This window comes from Phyllostomus hastatus, unplaced genomic scaffold (genome assembly GCF_019186645.2).
Source record: "Phyllostomus hastatus isolate PE091 unplaced genomic scaffold, TTU_PhHast_1.1 phas_contig_86, whole genome shotgun sequence".
In the NCBI taxonomy this organism is placed as follows: Eukaryota; Metazoa; Chordata; class Mammalia; order Chiroptera; family Phyllostomidae; genus Phyllostomus; species Phyllostomus hastatus.
The window spans coordinates 89,765,807-89,792,064 of NW_025333977.1; the positions used below are offsets into that span (position 1 = coordinate 89,765,807).

General features: G+C 36.2%; 1 protein-coding gene and 1 non-coding gene across 2 annotated transcripts in view; both read right to left on the reverse strand.

The window, feature by feature from the left end:
- Positions 1-391: 391 nt before the first annotated feature.
- Positions 392-26,258, reverse strand: part of KPNA1 (karyopherin subunit alpha 1) — a 73,372-nt gene continuing 47,505 nt past the window's right edge. Inside the window, exons 6-14 of the mRNA XM_045851049.1 lie at positions 25,754-25,885; positions 24,665-24,753; positions 24,291-24,390; positions 23,549-23,712; positions 21,435-21,513; positions 15,395-15,520; positions 13,602-13,729; positions 5,442-5,620; positions 392-3,107 (exon numbers count right to left, since the gene is read on the reverse strand). Of these exons, the coding sequence (XP_045707005.1) occupies positions 2,920-3,107; positions 5,442-5,620; positions 13,602-13,729; positions 15,395-15,520; positions 21,435-21,513; positions 23,549-23,712; positions 24,291-24,390; positions 24,665-24,753; positions 25,754-25,885 (1,185 nt within the window). The 3' untranslated portion in view covers positions 392-2,919. The remainder of the gene's footprint in view (positions 3,108-5,441; positions 5,621-13,601; positions 13,730-15,394; positions 15,521-21,434; positions 21,514-23,548; positions 23,713-24,290; positions 24,391-24,664; positions 24,754-25,753; positions 25,886-26,258) is intronic.
- LOC123827643 lies at positions 7,694-7,837 on the reverse strand. The gene has a single exon (XR_006787298.1). It is a non-coding gene; the product is annotated as a small nucleolar RNA SNORA79 (small nucleolar RNA).

A 26,258-nucleotide genomic window follows, 5' to 3' on the forward strand; every position in this document is an offset into this window, starting at 1 on the left:
TCATTTTTACCTTTCCCAGTATTTCCCAGTCTAATCTTATTTACCTACTGTTCCTTCAGCTATAAGGTGCCATTACTCCCAAATCCTTTCAATGCTTTTTTTCCCCACCAAAGTTCTCATTAATAAAAAGGAGTAACTATCAAGTCACTTTCCCCTCATCAATATATAAAACTGTAGAAGTTTTTCCTGTGTTGAAATTAACATGCTTTTGTAAAGAGTAACATCTTAGTGATAGGGTATAATCAATAAACTGAAATTAACAGAATCTGCCAGGCAGAGAACTAAAAACAGGACTTACAGTTACCTCCTGAAACATCATTTCTATTACCAAAAAAGGTTACTTTCTCAGCTCCAACTGTTATGCTGGGATTTAACATTTAGTCAATTTCAATTTTTATATTTAAAAAACACCATTTTATTCTAAAAGAATTTTAGCTCATCACTCAGGAACTTCTAAGACAGGAGCAAGATAAATTCCTGTTTTAAACAGAAAATAGACCGTATTAGTTGAGTGGACTTTGTTTTAATTCATTCATTTAAGACACCTGCAATTGCTAGCAAAAATTTCCAACATATGCTATTCTAATGTGGAGAAACAACTGTGTGCTTTATATTTTTTCCATTCAAATTGGTTTATCAACATGAACTGAAAAAATTTTAAATTATCCAAAAGAAGGTACATAATTTAAAACATTCTAGAGAAATGACATGTTACCAGTAATTTACAATTTTAAAAAACTCAGCCACAAAAAAAGTCAAAGCTAAAAACAAGATTTTTACTATGAATCAGTGCTTCTATTACCCTTCTGAAAGAAGTTATATTTTAATGTGATGTAAAGGCAACATTGAAAGTTTTTCTTTAAATTAACCACCTAACTTGTCCCTAAAATTACAAAGAATCAAAGTCTTTTACAGGTCAAGTGCAGTAAACTAAAATGTTCTTTCAGCACAAAGCAGCACTAGAAAAAGTAACAGTTATGCATGAGAGTTGACTAGTTTGCAGTGGCTGCTCCACCAATGACAGACAGACGGTATCCATCCAGAGCAGACACAACTACAGGTTAGATGTGAAGACTGCATCACAGGCTTGGCTGAAATGTCCTTTATCTTTTTACTTTAAATGAAGTGGATTTTTAAAAAGTTTAAATTAGGTCACATAAGTCAACTTCTTAATTGACAACATGTTGAGGTATGAAAGCTCTGAATATCCCTAACATTCAGTGGGATTTACCAGAGATGTAGAATAGCTTGTCAGGGAAACTCCCAAAGAGCTAAACTTTGGGGTTATAATGAATTCTAGAAGAGGACAAGATTAAAGAGGATTAAAAGGGTATTCTCTATAACAGAAGTGAGCAACTCTTCCTTCAGAATTCATTTTGAATAGCACATCAACAAATATAAATCTTTTCCGATAGTGTGTCCCAATATTGAGTCAAGATGACCAACTAGCACCAAGAAGTTGTATGTTCAGCTGCAGTTCTCTTGGCAATTACACTTATTTTTTTGTTCCAGTCCAAGCACAAATGTAGATCACTGAAGACACTACTGGAAGTGCCATTTGCAGGTACAGATTGCAGTCATTATTAAATGAGCCAGAAGGAGAAATGTTTTTATTTCAAGACAAGGGGGAGGGCAACCTCACTGGGCAGTACTAACCAGTAGGAGATAAAATGACATGATTAGGGAAAAATAAAGTTGTAAGAAAAAATATCACTGCCCTTATTTGGGTTAAACAGGTCATATTGAGAAGATAGTTACTTGTTTAAGATAAGATGCTACATTAAAGGGATCATATCTGCAGCACGAATACATCAGAATCATGCTGAATCCAATTTAAAAAATTTTCCTAAGTAACCTTTAAAAGTATGTGTTATCTGCCAGTCGCAGAGGGGGAAAGCACCTAAGGTGAACTCCAATTTAATGAGGACCTTATCAGGACCACAAAGCCTGAAACATTTGTAAAATGCAGAAACACAGCCTCTAGTCACACTGGTTAAGTTTGGGGAAACTGGTGGGGGCTTTTGTTTATTTTTTACTTTTTTATTGAATTACAGAATGTTTTAGATTACTAAAGATTCTAAATCAACCTCCAACCAGTATTAGAATTGAACCACTTCCAAATTCCTAAAACAGGTTAAGACCAAAGAGAAGCAATAGCCACACAAATTACTATGTGCCCCTCTCTTTTCTGCTCTAAGGAAATCTTCAAACCAGTATCACATCTGAGAATCAAGTGTTAATGCTTCAGCATTCCTGACAACTAGAAAGCACATTCACTGAAGGCTGAAGGTGAGAGAGCAGATGGTTTAACTTTAACATCTGTGAAGAACGGCGCCAATGGAGGAAAAGAAACCATCCAATCTCAGTAAGTATTAATGCAAATCTGGCTAGAAAAAGCCACCAGGTAATCCAAGGGTTCACTGTGGAAGAACTCATGAAAAGTACTCTGATGTATACACAATAGGTCTAAACATCTCCCTTGTTTGCAAGTAGTTGTGTGAAATTCGAGATAAAGTTATAGTCTCATCTTTTTAATGTCAGTATTTTTTCCCACTTAAAAGGGAATGAGGAAGAGCCCTCTTTTTCCCCAACAACAACAACAAAAGAGAGCCACATTAACATGTGCATATTCTCATGACTCTTATAATAATATATAAGTGCGGATCTCCAAAGCCTAGGGATTTTCCTTAAGAGAGTGGGCCATTCTGGTTACCCTTTTCTTAGAAGGGTATTCCACCACAGAGAGCCAGAGGTTTTCCAGATGTGTGTAAGAGAGCAGGTGCGCAAGACAAGCAGATGAGCGCAAACAGTATTATGGAAAACATTTGAGAAGTTAGCTCCATGAGGACTGTGGGCTCCACAAGAGGACTTGACTGGGTAGCCTGGTCTGACACAGGAACATAAAACCAGTGTATTGCTTCAAAGCTGGAAACCTTCCATAGGAGCCTCACACTGCTGGAAGATGTACTGCTGCTGGCTAAGGTCAACCTGGGGTGCAATGCTGCTGTCCTCATCCTCGGTACCGAAGTAATGCTCAATAAGATCAAAGGCCTTCTGGTAGATCTCTTGGTTTTCATGACTCTGTAAGAACTCAATTTTATCCAGACCTAGAAGAAATAATAATAGAAAATCTATTGCTCATCTATAGGAAATCCAATGCAGCAATGTTTCGCCGTATCCTTTTACCGTATCCTGTTTACCTTCCTTGAGGTAAAGGAAGTTCTTCTCTACTTGTATCTTGTCTGTATTTTGTAATAGCATAGACAATACTGCTTGGAATTATATCTGAGTGCTAGCATTACAAACTGACATCTTAAACCCATATGCAAGCAAGAGCCAGCCCCCAAAAGCAGCAATGTCCACAGTCACCATATCATCCAGTGCCTAAGACCAGTAGCTGCAGAGTTCCTACTGGACTGTACCTATGGCCTAGTTAGTTCTTGGTTCTAGTGCTGTCTACCCAGGCTCTGACCTATCCAGTATCATTTCAACAAATGTGTAATGTCCTTATATTAGTCAGAATGAGTTTCTATTGCTTAAACTTACAAGTCCAACTAGAACAATTAGCCAACATGTTCCCTTTATTAAATCCAAGCCCTTCTGAACTAGGCTTTGTTTTACTTGCAGGTATGAGTAGCAGAATAGATAGAGCCATACCGGAAATAAATAATAACACTGCTCAAAGGGGAAAAAGGATACATATTTTTATACAAGGGAGGACCCAAAAAATGAAATTTATAAAAAACTGTGTATTCTTGCATATTTAAACTTTGGTCAGCTTCAAAGTACTCTCCATTTGATGTAATAACATCTATTAAGACTTTTTTCCCATTGCTCAGAACAGTTTTTGAACTCATTAATTTTGATGCCTTATAGTGCTTCTACTGTATTTGTCTCACCTCTGCCACAACAGCAAAATGTTTCCCTTTGAGGAGTTTTTTCATCCAGGGTAACAAAAAAAAAAGTCACTTGGGGTGAGACTGGGTGAATGTAAGGGTGGGGCATGGGGGTTATGCCATTTTTGGTTAAAAACTGCTGAACACTCAGTGTGGTGTAGGCGGGTACACTCATAAATCATTCATCTTGAAACAGGCAAGTGTGTTGAAAGACTCTTAGAAACAAAATTCACTGAAGTCGAACACAACCTCTCACACCTGCTGTTACACTGATACAGACAGGGGGGTTCCTAGAACACTCACCTAGCAGGTGAAACCTGTACTACAAGGATCCTGCCCTCCAGAAGATAATTCCAATATTTTGGGGTCCCCCCTCATATATACCCATATAAAAAATATATAAATCAAAAAAGTAACCAAAGTTATTTCTGTGGAGGAAGATCTCTGAATAAAGGACATTTCTATGCCCTGGCTGGTGTAGCTCAGTGAACTGAGTGCAGGCCTGTGAATGGGAGAGTCACTGGTGTGTTCCTAGTAGGGCACATGCCTAGGTTGGGGGCCAGGTCCCCAGTAGAGGGCGTGCAAGGGGCAACCACACATTGATGTTTCTCTCCCTCTTTTCCCCCCTCCCTCCCTTTCTCTAAAAATAAATAAGTAAATAAATAGATAAATAAATAAATAAAATCTTAAAAAATTTTTTTTTAAAAAGTCAAAAATCACTTTGGAAAATAATTCTGCATTCTGATCAATTTAAAAATGAATGTACTCCCCCACCACACGATCCCTAATTCCAATCTCAAGAACAGACAAACCCTAGACCAGTGGTTTTTAACCCCGTCTGTGCATTAAAATCATTTAAAGAACTTAAAAGGTTGAAGTACCAATGATTAAGAATACAGTTAAGAGTGGTATTAGAAGAATGAGGAAACCAAGTTAACTTTTTAAGATGAAACTGTTAGAAATCTTTTTTAAAAACTGATTTGAGAGAGAGAAAAAAGGAGGGAGAGAGAGGAGGAGGGAGGGTGAGAAACATCAACTTGTTATTCCCCTTATTTATGCATTCACTGGTTGATTCTTGTATGTACCCTTATCAGGGAACCTGCAACCATGGTGTATCAGGATGACACTCTGACTGAATTACCCAGCCAGGGCTTATGCATTAGAAACCTTTAAAGCCAGGGACTCTTTAGGAACACAGGAACTGCTGGGTGCGATGCATAATAAGAGCTCTCTATCTTACAAGAGAAAAGTAGTCAGGAATCATCTACAGTAGATGTGGATGTTCTTGAGCGTCAGAGGGACTAGTAAGAATGCAAGAGTACTCAAAAGGAAAAGCAGTCAGGCAACTGGGAAGATCTGAAGGGGCCAGTTCTCGTTCCTCTTCATATTTATAATACATATTCTTTTCCAGGTCTGCACACTAAATATTATTATTCATAAGAGAACAATTTTTTTGTATGTGTTCCCTAATGACAAATGTGGACAGGCCAGAAAAGCACAAAGAAAAAAATAATTTCAGGACATCCAATTAATACTCTATCTTACCATAAGCTTCTTCAATCAAAGCACAGTAAGGGTTAATGCCAGTGCCATTTCTTTTGGCTTCTTGTTCTCCAAGCCTCAGGATGTTTTCCAAGCCATTTAGTGCAACCTGTACAATCTTAGAGTCCATGACTGTAAGGAGATCACAGAGCGGCTTGATACAACCCAGTTCTACAAGGTACCTAAGAAAAAGAATAATTTACTCAAACAAAGCTTTTAATTCAGTAAAACTTACCGGGCTGGTGGAAGGGTCACCAGCAACCTGACTAGGGAGACAAAAATAGGCACCCATGTAATGACACAAGATATCTTAACATACAAAAGAAAGAAAAATCTACAAATAAATGACACAAAACCAGTTCCCTAGCAGCCAGCTCCATTTCTTTTTCCTTCCACAATTATTGGACTCCAAGAAACCGGAATACTCTTTTTTGAATATGAACAATGCATAAAATACAATAAATATCATCTTTGTTTTTATAGGTAACCACACCTCTGAAATATCACACACTTGGTGTGAAAGCTAGCACATCAGGCCATTCTACTTCATACACAGAACTCTAAAGGAATCAACTCAATGTTAAAAAGAGCAAATGATCTGAACATACACCTCACCAAAGACACACTAATGGAAATAAGCATATGAACAGATGTTCAACATCATATTACATGTCATTAAACAACTGTAAATTAAAACAACAATGACACTACATACCTACTAAAATGGCTAAAACCCCAAACACTAACAATATCAAATCCTGGCAAGGATGTGGAGTAACAGAAACTGATTTTTTGTTGGTGAGAATGCAAATTAAGATAAACCAATTTTGGAAGACAGCTTGGCAGGTTTATACAAAGATTTTTATACAATCCAGGAATCATACTCCTTGGTATTTACTCAACTGAGATAATACTTATATCCACATAAAAACCTATACACCAATATTTACATCAGCTTTATTCATAACTGCCAAAGTCTGGAAGCAACCAAGATGTTCTTCAATAGGTGAATGAATAAATAAATGGTAGCCCATTCAGACAATGGAGTATTATTCAGCAATAAAGACAAATAAGCAATCAAGCCATGAAAAAAACATAAAGTAACATTAAATGCATATTCCTAAGTGAGAGAAGCCAATCTAACAAGACTCCATACTATATTATTCCAAATATATGACATTCTAGAAAAGGCAAAATTCTTTGTGAAGACAATAGAAAGAATAGTGGTTGTCATATATTTGCAGGTAGGGGTAAGGGAGCAGGTGACTTGGTGAAGCAGAGGGCCACTGTCAGGACAGTGGAACCAGCCTGTATGATACTCCAATGGTGGAAATATGACATCCTGCATTCATCAAACCTGTAGAATTGTACAACACAAAGAATGATCCTTAATATAAACTATGGACTTTAGTTAATAATGCATCAATATTGGTTCATTAGCTCATTACATTGGTTCATTACGTTTTTAAAAATGTAACGAGACTATGTGAGATGTTAATAATAAAGGAAATTGTGCAGCTGAGGGGTGTATATAGGAACTCTGTACTATAGTCTCAATTTTTCTATAAATCTCAAAAAGGTTGCAAAAAAGGTCTTATTTTTTTAAAAAGTAGTTTTATGACTTATTTAGCAATATTATTTACTCAGGAGTAAATTTAATAGTATTATGCCTAATTTTATTTAAATAGTTCCTGACAATTAAGACTACATGTTCAATGAACAGAGCAGGTCAGTTATCCAGCCTTAAAGCCACCACTGACCATTTTACCTTTCCTTTAATACCACAGCTTTTAGTCAACCCTTCCTTCAACATACCTATATAATTCTCATTATTTTTTCTTAACAAAACAAAAACTAAGCCTCTTTATAATTGTCAATACGTTAGTTATTGCAAATTTGGAAAATACCAAAAACCATTCAGAAAAATAAAAAGTACCCAGAGATAACCACCACTACTACATTCTAGCTGTGCTACTTACAAGCTGGATGGATGACTTTGGGCAAATTATTTGCTCTCTCTGTGCCTCAGTTTCCTCAACTGGAAAAGTCTAGGAAGCACAGATTTATTAATATCTGTCACAAAATCCCAGTAAAATTTTAGAATAGCGAATTAAAGATGAATTACACGTCTGCACCTAAACTTCACTGGACTATATAAGCAAATCTACAGAACACCAATTGGTATTTCACAGACTTATTCACAATCTCCAAATTGTCCCCAACTCAATCCTGGCCTATATGTCTTTTTCTCTTCTGACTGTTTGATTCTGCAAATTTCAGAAAATAAACAAATAACCCCATTATCCTAATATTCTCTGAGTGAAGAAAATAAAATTTTAATTTATGATGACCTAAAATCCCAGTGTCAGGTCTGAAGGCAATAGGAGGAACAGACATCAAATGATCCCTGGTCTGCTCTTGATGTGACCTCTCTTCCTAATAAAAGTCCCGACGGACCTCTGATCCTTATATTTACTGACTTTAAAAAGTTCATTTAGTTTTGTAACATGGGTGTTATATTATGAAAACTAGTGTACTGAAAACTTGATTGAGGATTAAAAACGAATTTTAAGAATTCTAGAAACTTCTAGAACTTGTATATAATTTGTTAAATGAATAATTTAAAAACAAACTAAAAGATTATAAACTAAAATGCTCTTATTAAAAACTCTATCCAAAAATATGCTAATAAGCAAATCTAGAGTTCTGAAGATGTGAGATTTTATTTGCAAAATATATTATCAGTACTTTGTATTCTAACATTATTCATTTAATGAGTTCTAGGTTCAGAATTCTAGCCATTTAAAATATGTTAATGTAGATTACCAGATATGAGCATTAGAGCAGATGACAACTTACTTTCAAAGGACATTAAGGATTAAAAGCTCCGCTTTCATGCCAGTGGTGGCATCACTGAGTCACTACTTTGCAAGCCTTACAAGAGCAGAAGGAATTTCAAGTGTTATTTTCTTATGAAATCTCTGGAGATTTAAAGACCAACGCTAGTAGTATTTCACTATTGCTGCAAATTTCTCCAAAGACAGCAATATACACCTAAAAGCAGAGCAGGTGATTAAGGCATCTGGGCTGTGTAGGAGTTGGAAAGCAATATTATTTTGAGAAAATCCTCAGAAGTTTGAAGTCTTGAAAAAACAACTGGAGAACAAGCACAATTCTATATAGTTAAAGTCTGGGAGTAGTTCCTATGTGTGGGTATTTGGAACAACTGGTAAAGTGAGCACTGGTTATCTATGCCAGCCTGCTTTTGTGACAGAAAACTATCATTAAGAAATTTTCTGGGTTAGAAATTCAGTTCACAAGAATACATTATCTGGAAAAGTATATTACATTTCTCATGTTATATTAAAGTCTCCAACCTGAAGGTTCTGAGCTAACTGGTAATTTTACATTTAGGACTTCCTTTAGGAAGGAGAAATTTATGGGGAAGAAGCCCACATACTCTAGAATAGAGGAAAGTGAGTTTTGAGAGACAGAATTGATAAATCAGATTTCTTCAGTTGAGCAACAAACTCAGTGTGTCTAAAACCAGCACCCTCAAGAGAGACTTCTGGCCAAGATGGAGGCATAGGTAGACACACTGTGCCTCCTTGCACAACCAAAAGAAGGACAACAACAAATTTAAAAACAAAAACAACCAGAACTGACAGAAAATCAAACTGTATGGAAGTCCAACAACCAAGGAATTAAAGAAAATACTGATGCAGACTGGTAGGAGGGGCGGAGATGGGCAGCTGGGCAGAGAGGACTTGTGGCAAGGCAGCAACTGGAGGACCAGGATGAGTAATGCTGCAGCAGGTAGTTCCACATTTGTGTGCAGATAAACTGGAAGGAATATCCCAGGAGCGACACAGACCATGCAACCCAGGGTTCAAGCATGGGGAAATAAAGTCTCAAAACCTCTGGGTGAAAAAGCCTGTGAAGGTTGAGGCAGCAGCAGGAGAAACTCCCAGCCTCACAGAAGAGTTCCTTGGAGAGATCCACAGGGTCCTAGAACATACACAAACCCACCCACCCAGGAATCAGCACCAGAAGGGCCCAAATTGCTTGTGGGTAGCGGAGGAAGTTACTGAAAGCCAGCAGAGAGCAGAGCAAGCGCCACTGTTCCCTCTTGGACCTATCACCCACATACAGCTCCACAACGCAGTGACATGGGTTGCCCCTGCCCTGGTGAACACTTAAGGCTCTGCTCCTTACTACGTAACAGGAGTGGAAACCCCCCCCCCAAAAAAAGGGGGGGGGCAATTGAAAGAACAGTTCGAAGCTCCAGAAAACAAACAAACAAACAAACAAACAACTAACTAAACGACGAAAACATAGCCAAACAATCAGATGCACAGTTCAAAACACTGGTAATGAGGATGCTCACAGAAATGGTTGAGTATGGTCACTAAATAGAGGAAAAATGAAGGCTATGAAAAGTGAAATAAAGAAAAATATACAGGGAATCAACAGTGACAGGAAGGAAACTGGAACTCAAATCAACGGTTTGGAGCAGAAGGTAGAAAGAAACATTCGACCAGAACAGAATGAAGAAACAAGAATTCAAAAAAATGAGGAGAGGCATGGGAACCTCCAGGACATCTTTAAACATGCCAACATCCGAATTATAGGGGTACCAGAAGGAGAAGCGGAAAACCAAGAAATTGAAAATTTACTTGAAAACATAATAAAGGAGAACTCCCCTAATCTGGCACAGGAAATAGACTTCCAAGGAATCCAAGAAGCTCAGAGTCCCAAAGAAGGTGGACCCAATGAAGCACACACCAAGGCACATAATTATATTACCCAAGATTAAAGAGGAGGAGAAAATCTTAAAAGCAGCAAGAGAAAAGGCGACAGTTCTCATAAGGAGTTCTCATAAGACTATCAGCTGATTTCTCAAAAGAAACCTTGCAGGCAAGAAGGGGCTGGACAGAAGTATTTGAAGCCATGAAAGGCAAGGACCTACAACCTAGATTACTTTATCCAGTGAAGCTATCATTTAGAATAAAGGGCAGGTCAAGTGATTCCCAGATAAGGTCAAGTTAAAGGAGTTCATCATCACCCAGCCTTTATTATATGAAATGTTAAAGGGACTTATCTAAGAAAAAGATGATGAAAACTATGAACAGTAAAATGACAACAAACTCACAACTATCAACAACTGAACAAAACAAAACAAAACAAAAAAAACTAAGCAAACAACTAAACAGAACAGAATCACAGAAATGGAGATCACATGCAAGGTTATGAGCAGGGGAGGGGAAGGGGGAGAGAGTGGGGAAAGGTACAGGGAATAAGAAGCATAAATGGTAGGTAGAAAACAGACAAGGGGAGGTTAAGAATAGTATAGGAAAAATGGAGAAGCCAAAGAACTTACATGTATGACCCGTGGACATAAACTAAAAGGGGAAGAATACAGGTGGGAGGTGGTGTGCAAGGCAGAGGGGAATAAGGGGGGGGGGGCAATGGGACAACTGTTAATAGCACAATCAACAAAATATGTTTAAAAATGAATAAAACCAGCACCTTCAAAAAGGATTTTGCTTCCTGTATGTCCTAATATTTGTCAACAGCACCCACATTTTCCCTAGTCATCTTGACTTCTCCCTTTCCTTTGTTACCTATAGCCTGCCACTCAGTCCTAGAGATCCTGCTTTCCCATACTCAGATCCATATTCCATGCAACAGTTACTATCTTAATCTTGGCCATCACTGTACACTAAACTACAGCACTGGCATCCTAATTACTCTCTTTTCTCTCCTCAAAAGACCATCTTCTTTATATCCCTGAGTCCTCCCAAGACAGACCTTCTAACCTACGGCAAGACTGATCTGCCTCTTCCAATAACATTTACTGTGCATATTCCATCATACTTCTCGTCCTGCTATTTTCACTCCTCTAAAAAACTGCCAAATCTCTACCTAAATGGTAAGTTTCACCTTTTTCATGAAACACTTTAATTCCAGGCAACATTCTTTATCCCTCATTCTTAAGAACAACAGTACGTGTATATTTGATTATATTTAACCTAGAATTATGGATATTTTCTAAATTATTCTGATTCTTACATCTAAATCTTGTCTTCCTAACAAGAATGAGCAGAAGCCACATAGATATCTTTATAAGAGACAAAGTTTATATTCTATAATCTGGACTGTATCTTTGTAATAATCTTTTAAAAGAACTTCATCTAGTTAAAAGAAAACTGCTAGGATATTGACAACTAACTAAATTATTATAAATAGCTATGCCAGATTTTTAAAAGATGTAGTAACCATTCTACTCTCCTCTAACAGAGCAAAATATCCTTGAATACTTTCTGATGAAACCTATCAAAATACTTCACAAAAGCTTAAAAAATATGTGTTCAGTTTAACCATTTCAATCAAGAAAACAGATCTGGTACACAATGTAGAGATGATTAATAATTATAAATCTGAATCTAAACATAAAACTATCAACTGTTCAAATAACTTCTATAGTACTACACATTACTGCCATATGATGGTGGCATACTTACAATCATAGTATATACATTAAACCCTCACTTAACATTGTCAATAGGTTCTGCAAACCACCATAATAAAACCTATTTTACCATACTCTCATTAATATAAACAAGTTTCTACACTACAACAAAACATTATTCAATGACTTGCTATATCCCAGAACCAGAATCTCGGAAGTTGAAAAAGACCTAATGTCATACAAGATCATGTGGAAAGTCTTCCATGAGTAACCTGTCCACAATGAACTTTATGGAAACAGCTACTGCATGTGTTCAACCATTTCACCTCTTATTTTTCATACCTGATCAATTCCTGATATGTCAGGATTACTTTATCTTTCCATTTTTAAATTCTCAACAGAGAGTTAAAAATTGCATTACTTCAGTACCTATGTTTAACCCACAAAGCAACAATATACTACATACGAGAAAGGGGCTGATGCTTTAACACTCATTTGAAATCATCTTCCCTCATCTGAATTCCCCATAAAGAAAGTTAAAGTAAGTTAAAAGTCTAGGTTCCATTTTTTTTCTTCATCACTACTGTTTCTTTCTATCTGAAATACTTACTGCCCCTAATTTAGCATTTAATTATACAATTTAGCATTTAATTATACAATACAATTCCTGAGGAACTGATTCCTCTCCATATTTTTTTTTCAATTACAATCTAAATTCAGTATTATTTTGTATTAGTTTCAGGTGTACAGCATAGTAGTTAGACAATTATGTAACTTACAAAGTGTTCCCCCTAATATTTCCAGTACCAACCTGGCACCATACATAATTACTACAATATTACTGACTATATTCCTTATGTTGTACTTTAGATCCCCATTGACTATTTTTTGTAACTACCAATCTGTACTTCTCAAACCCGTCGTCTTTTTTACCAAGCCCCCTAATCCCCCTCCCCTCTAGCAACCATCAGTATGGTTTCAGTATCCATGAGTCTGTTTCTGTTTTGTTTGTTCATTTATATTGTCCTTTCGATTCCACATATAAATAAAATCATACAGTATTTTTCTTTCCCTATATGACTTGTTTCACTTAGCATAATACCCTCTAGGTCCATCCATGCTGTCACAAATGGTAGGATTTAATTTTTTTATGATAAATATTCACGTTTATGCCTTTTCTAGTCATTAAGATTATAATCTGCTACCCACGAGGCCATTTAAGTCTCAAGTTAATACTGATCTCTCTCTCTTCACTGAATACTGTAGTACTTCAGGAGACACTTACCTCTACTGTATTTGGCACTTTAAGACATACCTCTCTTCCAAGTCTGGTCAATGAAGACGTTTAAACCAAAAATAGCAAGAGTTAACTATTAAAGTTGAACTCTAAAGATTCTACAAGTAACCTTCCAGACTACTCAAGATGTTTCTGACCAAGCAGCTGCAGAGTAGGCTGAAACCACCCCTATAATTATTTCTACTGCTCCAAACCTCAGTTATGCCTTACTTTTCACATCCCAGAATTTTTTTCAGCAGGAAGGAATAGGAAAGGTGTAAGGAATTAAATCTATATTTCAGTCTAATTATGAAACCAAAAACAATCTTCCAAGAGGCTAGAATGAGCATTCTTAATTGGGAGACAAATATAATTTTTCCTTCAATTTATAAGATGCTACTTGGCTAGTACTTACTTGATCTGTTCAGCTGATCCTCCAGAAGTTGCGTTTGTGATGGCCCAAGCTGCTTCTTTCCTTGTTCGAAACTCAGCAGTTTGTAATATACTAATGAGGGCTGGAAAAATGTTGGCATCTATCACAGTCTGAAATTAAGAAAAAAATTAAATGGAAAGGGAAATTTTAAGATTTGTAGTGTCTACCCACTATGCTATACACTTGAAATTAATAGAAAATACTGAATGTCAACTGTAATTGACAAAAATATTTATAGAAGTGTTCATGATACTAACTTTTCAGCTGGTTTCAGTAATGACAATCTCCCCCGTTAAAACTAAATTACAAAGAGTTAAGTCCTCATTGTCCCTAAACCCTTTGGCCACACTTGGTATAGTTAACACTCTCCCTGGAGTGTGTGACCTTATAATCTCCTAGTTTTCCCTTTGAAACTTCTTTTATTGTCCTCTCTTGTTCCACCCCCAATAAATTATAGAAGTTCAATTCTCTGTTCCTCTGCTTTTTTCATTTCTCTTACAGCATGCACCCTGACACATGTGTTGTAGCTCTCTCGACCACAGCCCAGGACGGCCAACGGCTTACTTTAGGTCTGCTGATTGCCTCAAACACATCATCTGCCCTCTATATTTGGTTTCCTTTCAAATCTCTCTAGTTTACAAAGGCCCTCTTTGTCTGTCTGTGTGTATGTATATATGTGTTCTAAATTCGATCAGTCATCATGTCTTACACATTTTCAATTTAAAATGCCCTAAGCCCACCTTTTCCTTTCTGTTAGCACTGCCACCATCCTATCCTGTTCTAAGCCACCAACTCCCATCCAGACCACCAGAACAGCTTTCAGCTGGACAGAGTATTTTACTCAATCGCTCTCATACACTAACACTAAAGTAGTCTTCTTCAAATTACTCTCTTTATGCTTCCCCTTAGCATCATTTCCTTCATCAAGAAACTGAGTAGTTCTACACAAGACACTGGTGATAGTGGTGTAGGCAATCAACTGCAGCTGAAATCACCACATATGCATGCTACCAATGTCAGTCCCTGTCAGCACTGTTAGGGGATGACTAACCCATGTTTTCCTTGTCAAGAACTTTTTCTATTGTACCAATGAGAAAAGTAAGCAAAGTTTAGCGGAAAGGCATTTCATCTTGGTCCTGTCATTTACTAGAGGTGCTCTTGAGCAAATAATTTTATTTTTCTGAGCCTCCGTTTCACCTATAAATGAGAATGTTAGATTAGATGACCTCTGATTCCACTCAGCTCAAAGTCTCATAAACTTTTCCAATCTGTTGTTCCAGCCTTTCTCATGGCCCATGCGGACTCACTTGGCCCACTGCTAGTCTTCCACTTGGGTTACTCCTCCACTGATACAAGGATAAAAGGACAGGTCAGATAACCAGTTAGAGAAAAATGGGTCCCCAAAGGTTCATGGAAAATGTGAAGCAATCCAATACACCAGTCCACTAGAAAATAAATATTTTACTTGGCAAGAATAAAGCTAATCTGTTTAGTATCAAGTCCAACAAAATACTGCAAGGATATAAGACACTATTGCACTATCTTGGCAAATCATCAAATAGTAAAGGCAAAGGGAAATACCAAGGTCTAAGTTCAAAAGTTGTAACTTCTTTAAAGTAGGATTTTTTAAAAAAGAAGACTAACCAAATGAGACAACAACCTTGGAACCCAGTGGTATCTGAGGCAATAATGAAAAAAAAATATTTTTAAGGCTGACAAAAAAAAAAAAAATCTTACTTATCAATAAAAATTAAAGACAGGCGCTATAAAATTACCTGGATCTGGGCCCTATTTCCTGCTGTGATATTAGATATTGTCCAACATGCTTCTTTTTTGATAGATTCCTTTGGGCTACTCAGCAAATGCAATAAACTCTGCAGAGCTGAGCAATTCAAAATTACCTAAAAGGAAAAGTTTGAATTATTTTACTTATCGTACTGATTCAAACAAAAATAAGCAAAGCTTAACTAAAAACCTCTAGGTTAAGAAAAATAACAGCAAAGAAAATTTCCCCTTGAAATTTTACAAGTAACTTTATATAGGTAAAAAAATTTCACTACTAGATAGAATCAGTTTCTAACATTATCAAAGCAGTTTCATTGCACACATTCTCAACTACTAAGACCATACTTAGTGAGACACACTTAATTATTTACCTTCCTATTCCCAAAGCATATTAAAATGCCTTAGGATGGATAATATATCTAGATGCCAGAAATTGAAAAGTGGTCCCAGATTTTTAAGTCCTCTGGTAACCCTATCCTTGGCAGTCAATGAACCAATACAGACTTAATGAAGAATACCAGGTGTTTTATAACATATAAATATAAAAAGAATATGTCCCAGATATCAAAAACTTTACATAGGTGAGGGAGGTAAGATAAATACACATGAAGGGGATCTACTCCACCAAAACTGAAATCATAAAGTTGTTATCACTAAAATAATAGATGGCAGGCTCAAGAATCAATTACTGAATAACAGAATAGCAAATCTAAATAGATTTGCTTCTGGTCCAAAAGCAAATTCAGTTATTTATAAAGAATTAAGTATATAATGAAGTTAATCTTTTTTCCTACAATGACTGGTATCTTATTCACTAGATGGTATTAGAATCAAGGGGTTAATTAATTGAAAACATTTTAAAAAATCAGTACTTAGCCCAGTTACCAATATAAATTTGTAGCTGGTTTAAAAAGTAAATATGAAAGACAAACCATAAGACAGAAGAAAAAATATCAGTAAATAGCTGAATTTGGGATAGTGAAGGACTTTTCAAGCATAAAAACAACAAAAAAAATAGGAAGGAAGTGCAACAGATAAGAGAGTTGTTATCTTTAAAATGTAAATTGATAAGAATAAAATCTGAATAAAAAATGATCTCACAAGCAATGAAAGAAATGCAAATTAAAAGGAAGCCTTTTTTCTGCCTATTAACAGCTCAAAAAATAAAATTTTAGTTAAAAAGATATAACCTTTATAAGTAAGATATAAAAGATGTCACAAAGTAATTTTTAAAGTGCCAAAACATGGAGTCTGGAAAATACACACATCAAAAGTTAAAGATAATACTTAGGGAGAAGTACCCTATTTTGCCATGTATGATGCGCTCCTATGCATAATGTGCACCCACATTTTTGGCCCAAACTTTCAGGAAAAAATCTCTCATTTTAATTCAACTTTTTAGTTTATTTATGTTTAGAAACAAAACTGATTCTTGTATTCCAGGGTATTATTTTGCACATAGATGTCAGTATTGCTTTCTGGAGTTACACTTTTAAAGCATAAGCATAAATTAAAAAATTTAAAACATTTATATAGATATGAAATTAGTACTACCCACGTATAATGTGCATCCTTATTTCCCCCTCAAAAATTTGGTCAGAAGGGTGCGCACATACATGGCAAAATACATAGTCAGGAAAGGCTTCATAGAGAGTTGGGAGAGAACATTTAAAACAGATACGATTTCAAAAGCAAAGCAAAGCAAAGGACACTGCAGATAGAAAGGCTGAAAATGAGAAAATGAGACAGGCTACCACAAAGTACCAAAAAAACAAACAAACAACCACCCCCGCACCCCAGAACAGTGAAGCTAAGAAAGAAGGGTTTTCTGTATCCTCTAAATTATTGGCGGGGGGCGGGGGCAGGGGGAAGAATGACACGAAAATCTTGAAGTACAAGTTCCTTAAAGTCTTTCAAGATTCTTTAGCTCATAAGCATCAAAGAAGCTTGTTTCTAAGAGGAAAATAAATAATATGAATAAGGTTATTTTAGGATAGATGAAGCTGTTATTAGGGAGAATAAACTGAAAGGGATAAATGCTTAGGAGAGTAAGAAGATAAAGTGGGTGGGTACAGCAACAACTCACCTGACAAAATAAGACATGAATCTGGTAACAACAGAAATCAACAAGACCTTGTGATTTACTATACAAAGTGTGAGAGAGATAATGGAGACATCAAATATGACCACAGAATTTCAAGTGTGGATAATAGAGTTGTATCATTAATTGCAATGGGAAAAATCAAGAGTTGAAACATGCTTTGTGGGGGAAGAAGGTAAACTGTGAGAGACAAATGTGTATCTAGCAGGCTACTGGAGACATGGGACTAAACCTGAGAGAAGTCAGTAGATGTATAGATTCAGAACTTCATTCAATAAATATTTTTTTAAGTCTCTATACATTGTGTCACTATTAGATTATAGAGGCATAAAAATGAACAAGATTGACAGAGTTCCCCCTAGAAGCTTATAATCTAGAATTAAGACAGTTAATACAGTGTAGGATGGTAGGTGCTATGATGGATGAAACAAAAAGAGCACCCAACTTAAATTAAGAGTATGAGAGCAAACAAGGCTTCTCCCCAAAATCAGTGTTTTGTCATACCAAGACCTGAAGAATGACAAGCCAGTGGCAGAGTGCAAATACAAATGAAGCTGAGATCAGAGCGGAGTGGGGCGGGGGTGGGGGGACTAGTGATGTGTTCCACACAGAGGGAAGAAAGCATGTGAAAGCTCAGAGCTGAGTGTGGTCATAGCTAGTTCAGAAAAAAAACAGCAAGAGCATAGAGTATGGTGTGGGAATGGGACCAAAGAAACATTTTTTTGAATAGCAAATACAAGGAAACAGTTTAAAAATACCGAAAGTATAACGGACAATATACTTAAAAGCCTCCCTAACATTCCTGTACTCTAGACACCCAATTCTCCACAGAAGCAACCAATATTATTAGTTTCCTCTGTATCCTCCAGAGAAATTTTATGCTAACATAATGTACACCGTCTTTTTCTCCTTTCCATCCTGCCCCTTTTTACACACTATTCTGCTCCTTGTTCTTTTGTGTTTAATTCAAACCTGTATTTGTATTTTCTAAAATGTTGACCAACAGATCACTTTGTTACACGTGTACCAATGAAAACAAAACGCAAAGAGAATCCCTGCCATCCCCACAAAAGGAATGGCTCCTTTTCTAACATTCTTCAAAAATATGCATTATACAGTCCTTGTACCTCACCAAAGGTGGCAACATAATAAATACACTGGCTTAGTTCTCCTCACTGTTCAGCAAGGTATACCAACTGCTTATTATAAGCCCTCTCCTTTTTGGATTTCTGCAGGGTTTTGTCCATGTTTTCTTGCTCTCCTCTAGACTTCTGGGATGGTACCTGAAGACAGGGCACTTGTCATTATCACAGCGTTCTCCATAGAAGACCTGACTGCACAGACAGCACGTGGGCTTGTTCAGTCGATGGGAAGGTTTGCTTTAGGAGCGTTTCTTCTTTTTGGGGCCTTTGCTTTCTTCTTAGATATTCCTGAGATGATGTCATCATGGTTATGATCATTAACTGCATTCTCCAGATTCTCAATTATTATTGGTATGCTGTCAACGAGACCTCATTACTGGGCTTTTCTCTGCCTGTGTGACTGTCTTGTTCTTGGACTTAGCCTGGCCGGCTTTGCCACTGTGGCCAGTGGCCATCACTGATCTCTTGGAGTGCCTCAAAGAGATCCACGTGACTGCCCACCGGACTGGTCCTATTATCTACAAGCTCCACCACCTAACAATCTGGATCTTCTTGTCATCCAGCTCCTGGCTCCAAATCAGGGATCTCTGAATACAGTGCAATACTATTCTGGGTGCTGTTTGGGTCCAATTTAAACTGCTTAAAATACTCATCTATTTTCTTCAGGATTTGCTTCCTTGACTCCTGGAGGCCACCAGATGCCTGGCACCAGGGCAGGCATCTGAGCTGTGTCCAGAGCGAACAGCTTGGTTAACAAGTCTCCCCCAGCCCCAGGGCACCCACTATTGCTCCACAACCCCCCTCCTGTTTTTCTTTTTAAAAAATATAAGCTGGAGAGCTTTCCCTATCAGTGTATAAGAGCTTCTTTCTTCTGAGTTGCATAGCATTCCATTATATAGCAACAAGATTTTAAATGATTTTAGATGTCATCTAAGGACAACAGAGGGCCAAAAAAAGGTTATGTGAGGAGGGAGTACAAAAAAAAGAAAAGAAAAAGAAAAGGAATTAACTTCTGGGTGGCGAGCTCCTGCTAGTACAGGCTTCCGCTGCTAGGTGAGTGTTCTAGGAACCCATCTGTATCAGTGTACCAACTGGCACTGTTAATAATAAGAGGCTGTGTTTGGCTTTAGTGAGTTTTTGAAGACTCTTTCCACATGTTTGCCCATTTCAGGATGGATGACTTACCACACCATGCTCAGCATTCAGCAGTTTTTAACCAAAAACAGCATGACCCCTGTGTCCCACTCTCCCTATTCACCTAATCTTGCCCTGAGTGACTTTTTTTTTTGTTTCCCTGGATGAACAAAGTTGCCAAAGGGAAAAATTTTGCTGATGGGGAAGAGGTGAAACAAAAATACTAAAAGGCATCAAAATCAACGAGCTCAAAAACTGTTTTGAGCAGTGGACAAAAAAGTCTTGATAGGTGTATTGCATCAAATGGAGAGTACTTTGAAGGTGACTAAAGTTTAAACATCTAAGAATAAAGACAATTTTTTATAAATAAATTCCAGGTAAATAAGATTATACATGATCAAATTTGCATTTTACAATCATCCTTCTGGTAACGGGAATGACACAAGAAATGTAAGCACTACAAAGGGTAAGCAGAGACAGAATACTAGATAGAGATCGATGAAAGTAGAAGAAGAGAATCAAGCTGATGTCCAGGTTTTTGACTCGGTGCCATTCTCTGAGACAGGGAACATAAATAAGCAGAGGTCTAAATATACTAGGGAAAATAATCAGTTTCCTAGTGGACAGAGTAAATTTAAAATAAATATTAAAGTTTGAAGACACCTCAGAGAACAAATCCAATCTTCCTTAGAGGTTAGAAAACTGAAGACATTAAATGTCCTTCTGAAAGTCAGTAGTGGTCAAGAAAAAGCTAAAGTGACCTGATTGGCATGGCGTAGTTGGCTGGACATTGTCCCACAAAGTGAAATGTCACCGGTTGATTCCCAGTGAGGACACACGGCTATGTTGCAAGTTTGGTCCCTGGTCAGCATGTGTGCAAAAGGCAGCTGATTGATGTTTCTCTCCCTCTTTTTTTTCTCCCCTTTCCCTCTTTCTTGAAAAAAGAAAAAGCTAAGGTAAGGCTAAACCTAATTCTTAATTCATGTACACAAAGGTGATGGCTGAAGGATTGATTATGTAAAAGAAGAAACAAAAATATGAGCTCACTAAAGAGAAATAGTCAATGAGGCAGGAGATCCAATACTTCAGTACCACAAAATCCTAGAGAGATAATTTAAAGAAAACGGGAATACACCAATGTACCTGAGAGATCAAGAAGAAAAATGGCTAGGATAATCCACTGTGCGTGATATATTTTGATACAGAAGTTGAATGGAGTGACATTAGGAACTAGAAGGGAAGGATACTCCTCCTATAAGAGAACACGTACAAAAAGAGGAAGCTATCAGAGATGATGAGGTAAAGATGACAGAGACAGAGAAAGGATGCCACTGGAGACTTATGATGCTCCCAAGAACCATTTAAAGTAGGAGTAGTGGGAAATAAACCTGCTTGGCCAAAAGAATAAAGTCCTTATGATTTAACTTATCCTCTTAAAGGATAAGTTAAGAGGAACCCAAAATTGCTACAAGTACCAGGTCAAACCAGAGATAGTAATGGTAGTGTAAGTAGCTGCCTAATTTTTAACAAACATTAATGAAACAAAGTATCAATTCTCTTCAATAATATGAAATTCAATAATACAATAGACACTTAATTATGAGGTTCAATGTACTATTTTTGAAGGAAAAAATAGTTGCCACTTATTCATACCTGTGTCTGAATATCATCCCCTGTGACGATGTTTCCCACAGCCCGCAATGCAGGAGAAACCACTTTGTAATCATTATGCCTGCAACCACAAAAGAAATGTTATTATATCCAACAATTCTATCCTTAGTCTCTTTTCCTTGGAGCTGAAATCCGAAGTAAATAACGCTCAATAGGATTTTAGAGCAGAAAGGTACATTTGGTGTTTATTAAGGGAACCCCATCATGATGATGGAATGTTAACTGTCCCCTAGAAGAACTGTCTCTTCTTTATTTAGTATTTTTGGATAATAAAAGACCCTACAAATCTTTCCTAATAATATTTCCCAGGTATTCCATCACCCAGATTCTAAGTTTTCTCTCTCATTCTTTATTATGGTCTTCATTTCCTCCTTACTTAATCTCTGTTGTTGTCAAGGTAACAAAGAGCAGCAGTTAAAATTTATATAGCACTTCTAAGATTTATAAATTGCATAATTTTTAGAGTAGAAAATACATCAACTTGAAATAATCTGAAAATAAAAGCCAGGCTTCACACTTCAAATAGTGAACTCACAAAACCACTCCTGACTTACTGATCCAAAAACAAAACAAAACAAAAAACCCACAAAAAAACAAACAAAAAAACGAGAAAAACAACAAAACCCACAAAAACCCCTCCACAAAATCTTTAATATATTTGAAGACAAATATTAAGTCTTTATTTCAAGTAAGTTAATATATAAGATTGGCCAAAAGTTCATTTGTTTTTTTTATACGATGGCTATAGTAGTTTGTCTTTAACTTCATTCAAAACAATTTGTGACAGCTGTCGTATCAGTGTGCATTTAAAAAAACTTACCAAAATTGGTGAATTTTTGTGTCGTCACTTTAATATTGAAGATGGAAGAAAACAGGCAACATCTCAAGAAAGGTAAAAACACAATTGAAACTCAAAAAAAGAACTGTGCAGGGAGTGTAGGGGGAAGGTGATGTGACTGATCGAATGTGTGAAAAGTGGTTTGCAAAGTTTCGTGCTGGAGATTGCTCACTAGACAGTGCTCCAATCGAGTAGACCAGATGAAGCTGGCAGCGATCAAACTGAGACATTAACTGAGAACAATCAACGTTATACCACATGGGAGATGGCTGGCATTCTCAAAATATCCAAATCAATGATGTTATTGGTGAAAATGAAAAATGTGTCCTTTCTTTTATGGAAAAACTAAACAGACTTTCTGGCCAACTCAATACTTTAACTTTCCTTAAAAATCCTATTTTCTCTCCTCTTCAATATGATTGCTCTTCTTAAAACTGACAGTTCCTTCACATATATTTTAAGATTGGATGATTAAAAGAAATGGTTAAGTCACATAGAAATCTAGTGACTAAAGAGTACAAAAGATTACTTCCCAGATTTTGAGTGCTGTACTTCTGACTCCTGGAGCATTGGACTACTTTTAATTCACAATAGCATTATGCTGCTGATGTATACCCAGTCTGCGACCAGCTATAATCCCAGAGTTTTGTGTTGTGTTCATTATACTGATCTAATCCATTCCACATGTCATTTGGGAAAATGACTCTTTGCATCTACTTTGTACTTACTTGAATTAAATCTCACATAGCTTGTAATTGTATCATTTCCCCATTATGTTTTTATTCTAATTTTTTCTTCTTTAATATTATCTAAAAATTTGATTAATACAGTCTCTGTTATCAGTAAATCTTCTATTCCACAAATCAAAGGCATCAAAAAGAGACATAGCAAAATAAAATTCAAAGTATGACAACAGTCTAGAATGAGCTCTAAATCAGACAGAAAGATAAGGTATGATTAATTTTAGTGGCAATATTCCTTCCACTATCCAGTGGTTGGTCTCTGGTCACTAAGCAAGAGCAGGAATTACACAGATCAGTTTTTCAAATGTTCTTAAAGGACTGCTGACAGCATAAGAGTGAGAGGCTCTTTAGAAGCCTCAGAATAAACAAACAGACCTGACATCCATATAAACAAGCACAAAAAACAGAAGCCCAATGCATAATAAATCAATATAATGAATTATTATTTGAGGATAGCAGCTAAAAAATTAATATAGGGGCAAAACAGCAGACATACTTCCTTAAATAAAACTTACATCAGCAGCTCCACAAGTCTTCTACACACCCCTGCATCAATGACTGCTTGAATTTTATCATTAGGTCCATCTGATAGGTATGAAAGGGCCCAGCAGGCATCAGCTAGTACATCAGTGTCACTGACAAACAGCAACCAGGAAAGCACATTCAGACAGGGGGAGACCTGTAAAGAGAAGATATGATTATAAAATTCTACAGAATAAGAGCCAGAAGCAAGGTGAGAAACTCCAGAAAGAAAAAAGGAGTACACTTGATGACTTCTGGAGTGATCAGTACTTCTAGAGATGGAGTGACAAGTGGCCAAGTAGCATTCCCATCTTCAAGTATGCCATCAGTGGCCTTGCAGTTTACTTTGATTAGGTGGTAAGAGCCCAAGGAGAGTAATTTCAGAGAGGAAAGTTAAATAAAATACCAATTCTGAGAGATTCCTTGTCAAGACACCCTCACTGTGGACCAAAGAGGTAAAGGAACTTTCACAAGTGCTAAAGCTAGGAAATTCTGTATTGTAGATACAGAAAATGCTAGCTTTAAAGTAATTCAGAGCTTTTTACAGGTAGCAAAAATTTATTCTAAATTAAAACAAAAATAAGAAAAAGCCCTATTTCTCTAGAACCAAATGATTTTTGATAAAATTTATAATAGTAGAATTTTATTATTTCTTTCCTTTCATATTAATATTGGTTGCCACACTTAATTAACTGAACTTTTTTCGTACCAATTTCCCACAACTATAATCTTTACCTTTGCAAATTCTGGAGGTGGACTTTTCCCTCTACAGAGATTAGACAAAGCCCATACTGCATTCCGGGTCATGGTCAAGCGGTTTTGCTTCGAGAATAACCTACAAATATGATAATACAATGGTAAACTACGTAATTAACATTAACTCTCTGATGGAATATATAGTTACTAAACCATTTTCTACAGAACAATAAAGTTTAATTCTAACCAAATAATGTAGAATTTTGAGATTGGAATAAGACAGGATGCCTGAAGAAATACCTGACCTATAACAAAAAATCTCAGTAGAAAACCAAAATAAGTTCCAAAGATACACTGCTCTCTGCAGAACTTCCCATTTTTTATTACTTAAAAAAAAAAAATTAGAAACTTACTGTAAAAGAGGGGGAAGAATATTGCAGTCTAAGACATAGTCCCTGCACATGGTACTATCTCCAGCAATGTTGCCAAGAGCCCAGACTGCCTGTGAAAAAAATTATTCATTAATGACAGATTATATAGCTTCTCTCAAATTCTTTCAAAAAATGCAAACAAATCACAATAGTTCTTTACAGAGTTACATAGTAATTAATCAACATTATTAATAACCCTAAGTTTACTCATCAAGGAGTCATGAAATACTTGTGAGATTGGAGAAAGAAGATCAATAATATTACAAAGTAGACATGTGAGCACTTGTAGTAGTAAGCTTAGTAAAGAATGGTAATAGTTCCTATACATATTCTTTACCTGTCAAGTCTCCCTAAGTAACACTCCACACAGCCCTTGGTACAGAGCAGTGACTCATATGGCTTACTAAACTGGTTAAAAATGTATTTTAAGCTTGCTTGCCAAAGCAAATAATAAACAAAAATTTAGGAACAATCAAAATGCAGAAAATTTTAGTGATCTTCTGGGGGTGATGGACATATTAATTATCTTTATTGTCATAATGGTTCATGGGTGTATATATATGTCAAAACTTATTAGATTTAAATATATGCAGTTTATTAGTCAATCATACCTCAATAATGAGAAGAAACTATAATAAATGATAAGAAACTCATTCTCATTTAGCAGTAACTTATATTTACAAAAATGATAAAGTTTGAAGTAATAAAAAATTAATTAAAAATTCATGTTTTCTAAGTCTTTGGTGCACAAAACTGACAAAAAAATTTGCTACTTCAATAAACATTATTATAAATTCCTATAATAAAAAACTCAACTACTTACCTGATCTAAAAAGTATATCTAAGGGCTTAAAGAGTTTCAGGTTTGGAAGGAAAAATGGCTTTGTTTCTAGGAGAAATTCTACCTATAGTCACTATTAAATTTTCTATTTTAGTAAGCTTAGATTCCTAGAAAGCTCCCTCTAATGAATTATGGATTGTCATGGCCAAGTGGTAAAAATGAGGCCCTAAATATAAGAATAAAGGGAAAAATTGTATTCTTTCACCTGCTTCTTTTTGTTTCATTTTTACCTGCTCCTGGACATCTTCAAACTCTGAGCTGAGCAACTCTATGAAGATAGGCACAGCTCCTGCCTGAATCACAATCCGGGTCTGAAGAGAATTTCCTGAAGCAATATTTGTCAATACCCAAGCTGATTCAAACTATAAAGATAAAAATAATTTCATTATCTTATTAGAATAGCTTATTATAACAGTAAGATTTTCTGTTTATGAAAAAAAGATCCAGAGATTATTTACATATAATCTATCCAGTGAATACAACATTATTTTTAAAAGAGGAATTCCCAGAAGAAATACTCAGAAGCCTAGAGAACTATGCAGAGTATCTGAAGTTTAAGATGAAGGCAAAGCTGACAAGAGACCATAAAAAGAATGAGGGAGTGTTTCATATACTGATAGGGAATGATTTCCCAAGATATAAATTTGTAAAAAATGCAAAACAGTATATGTTAATAGGATATCATACTATATTCTCCAAAGGGTTAAGGAGGAATGTATGCATTAATTTACTTAT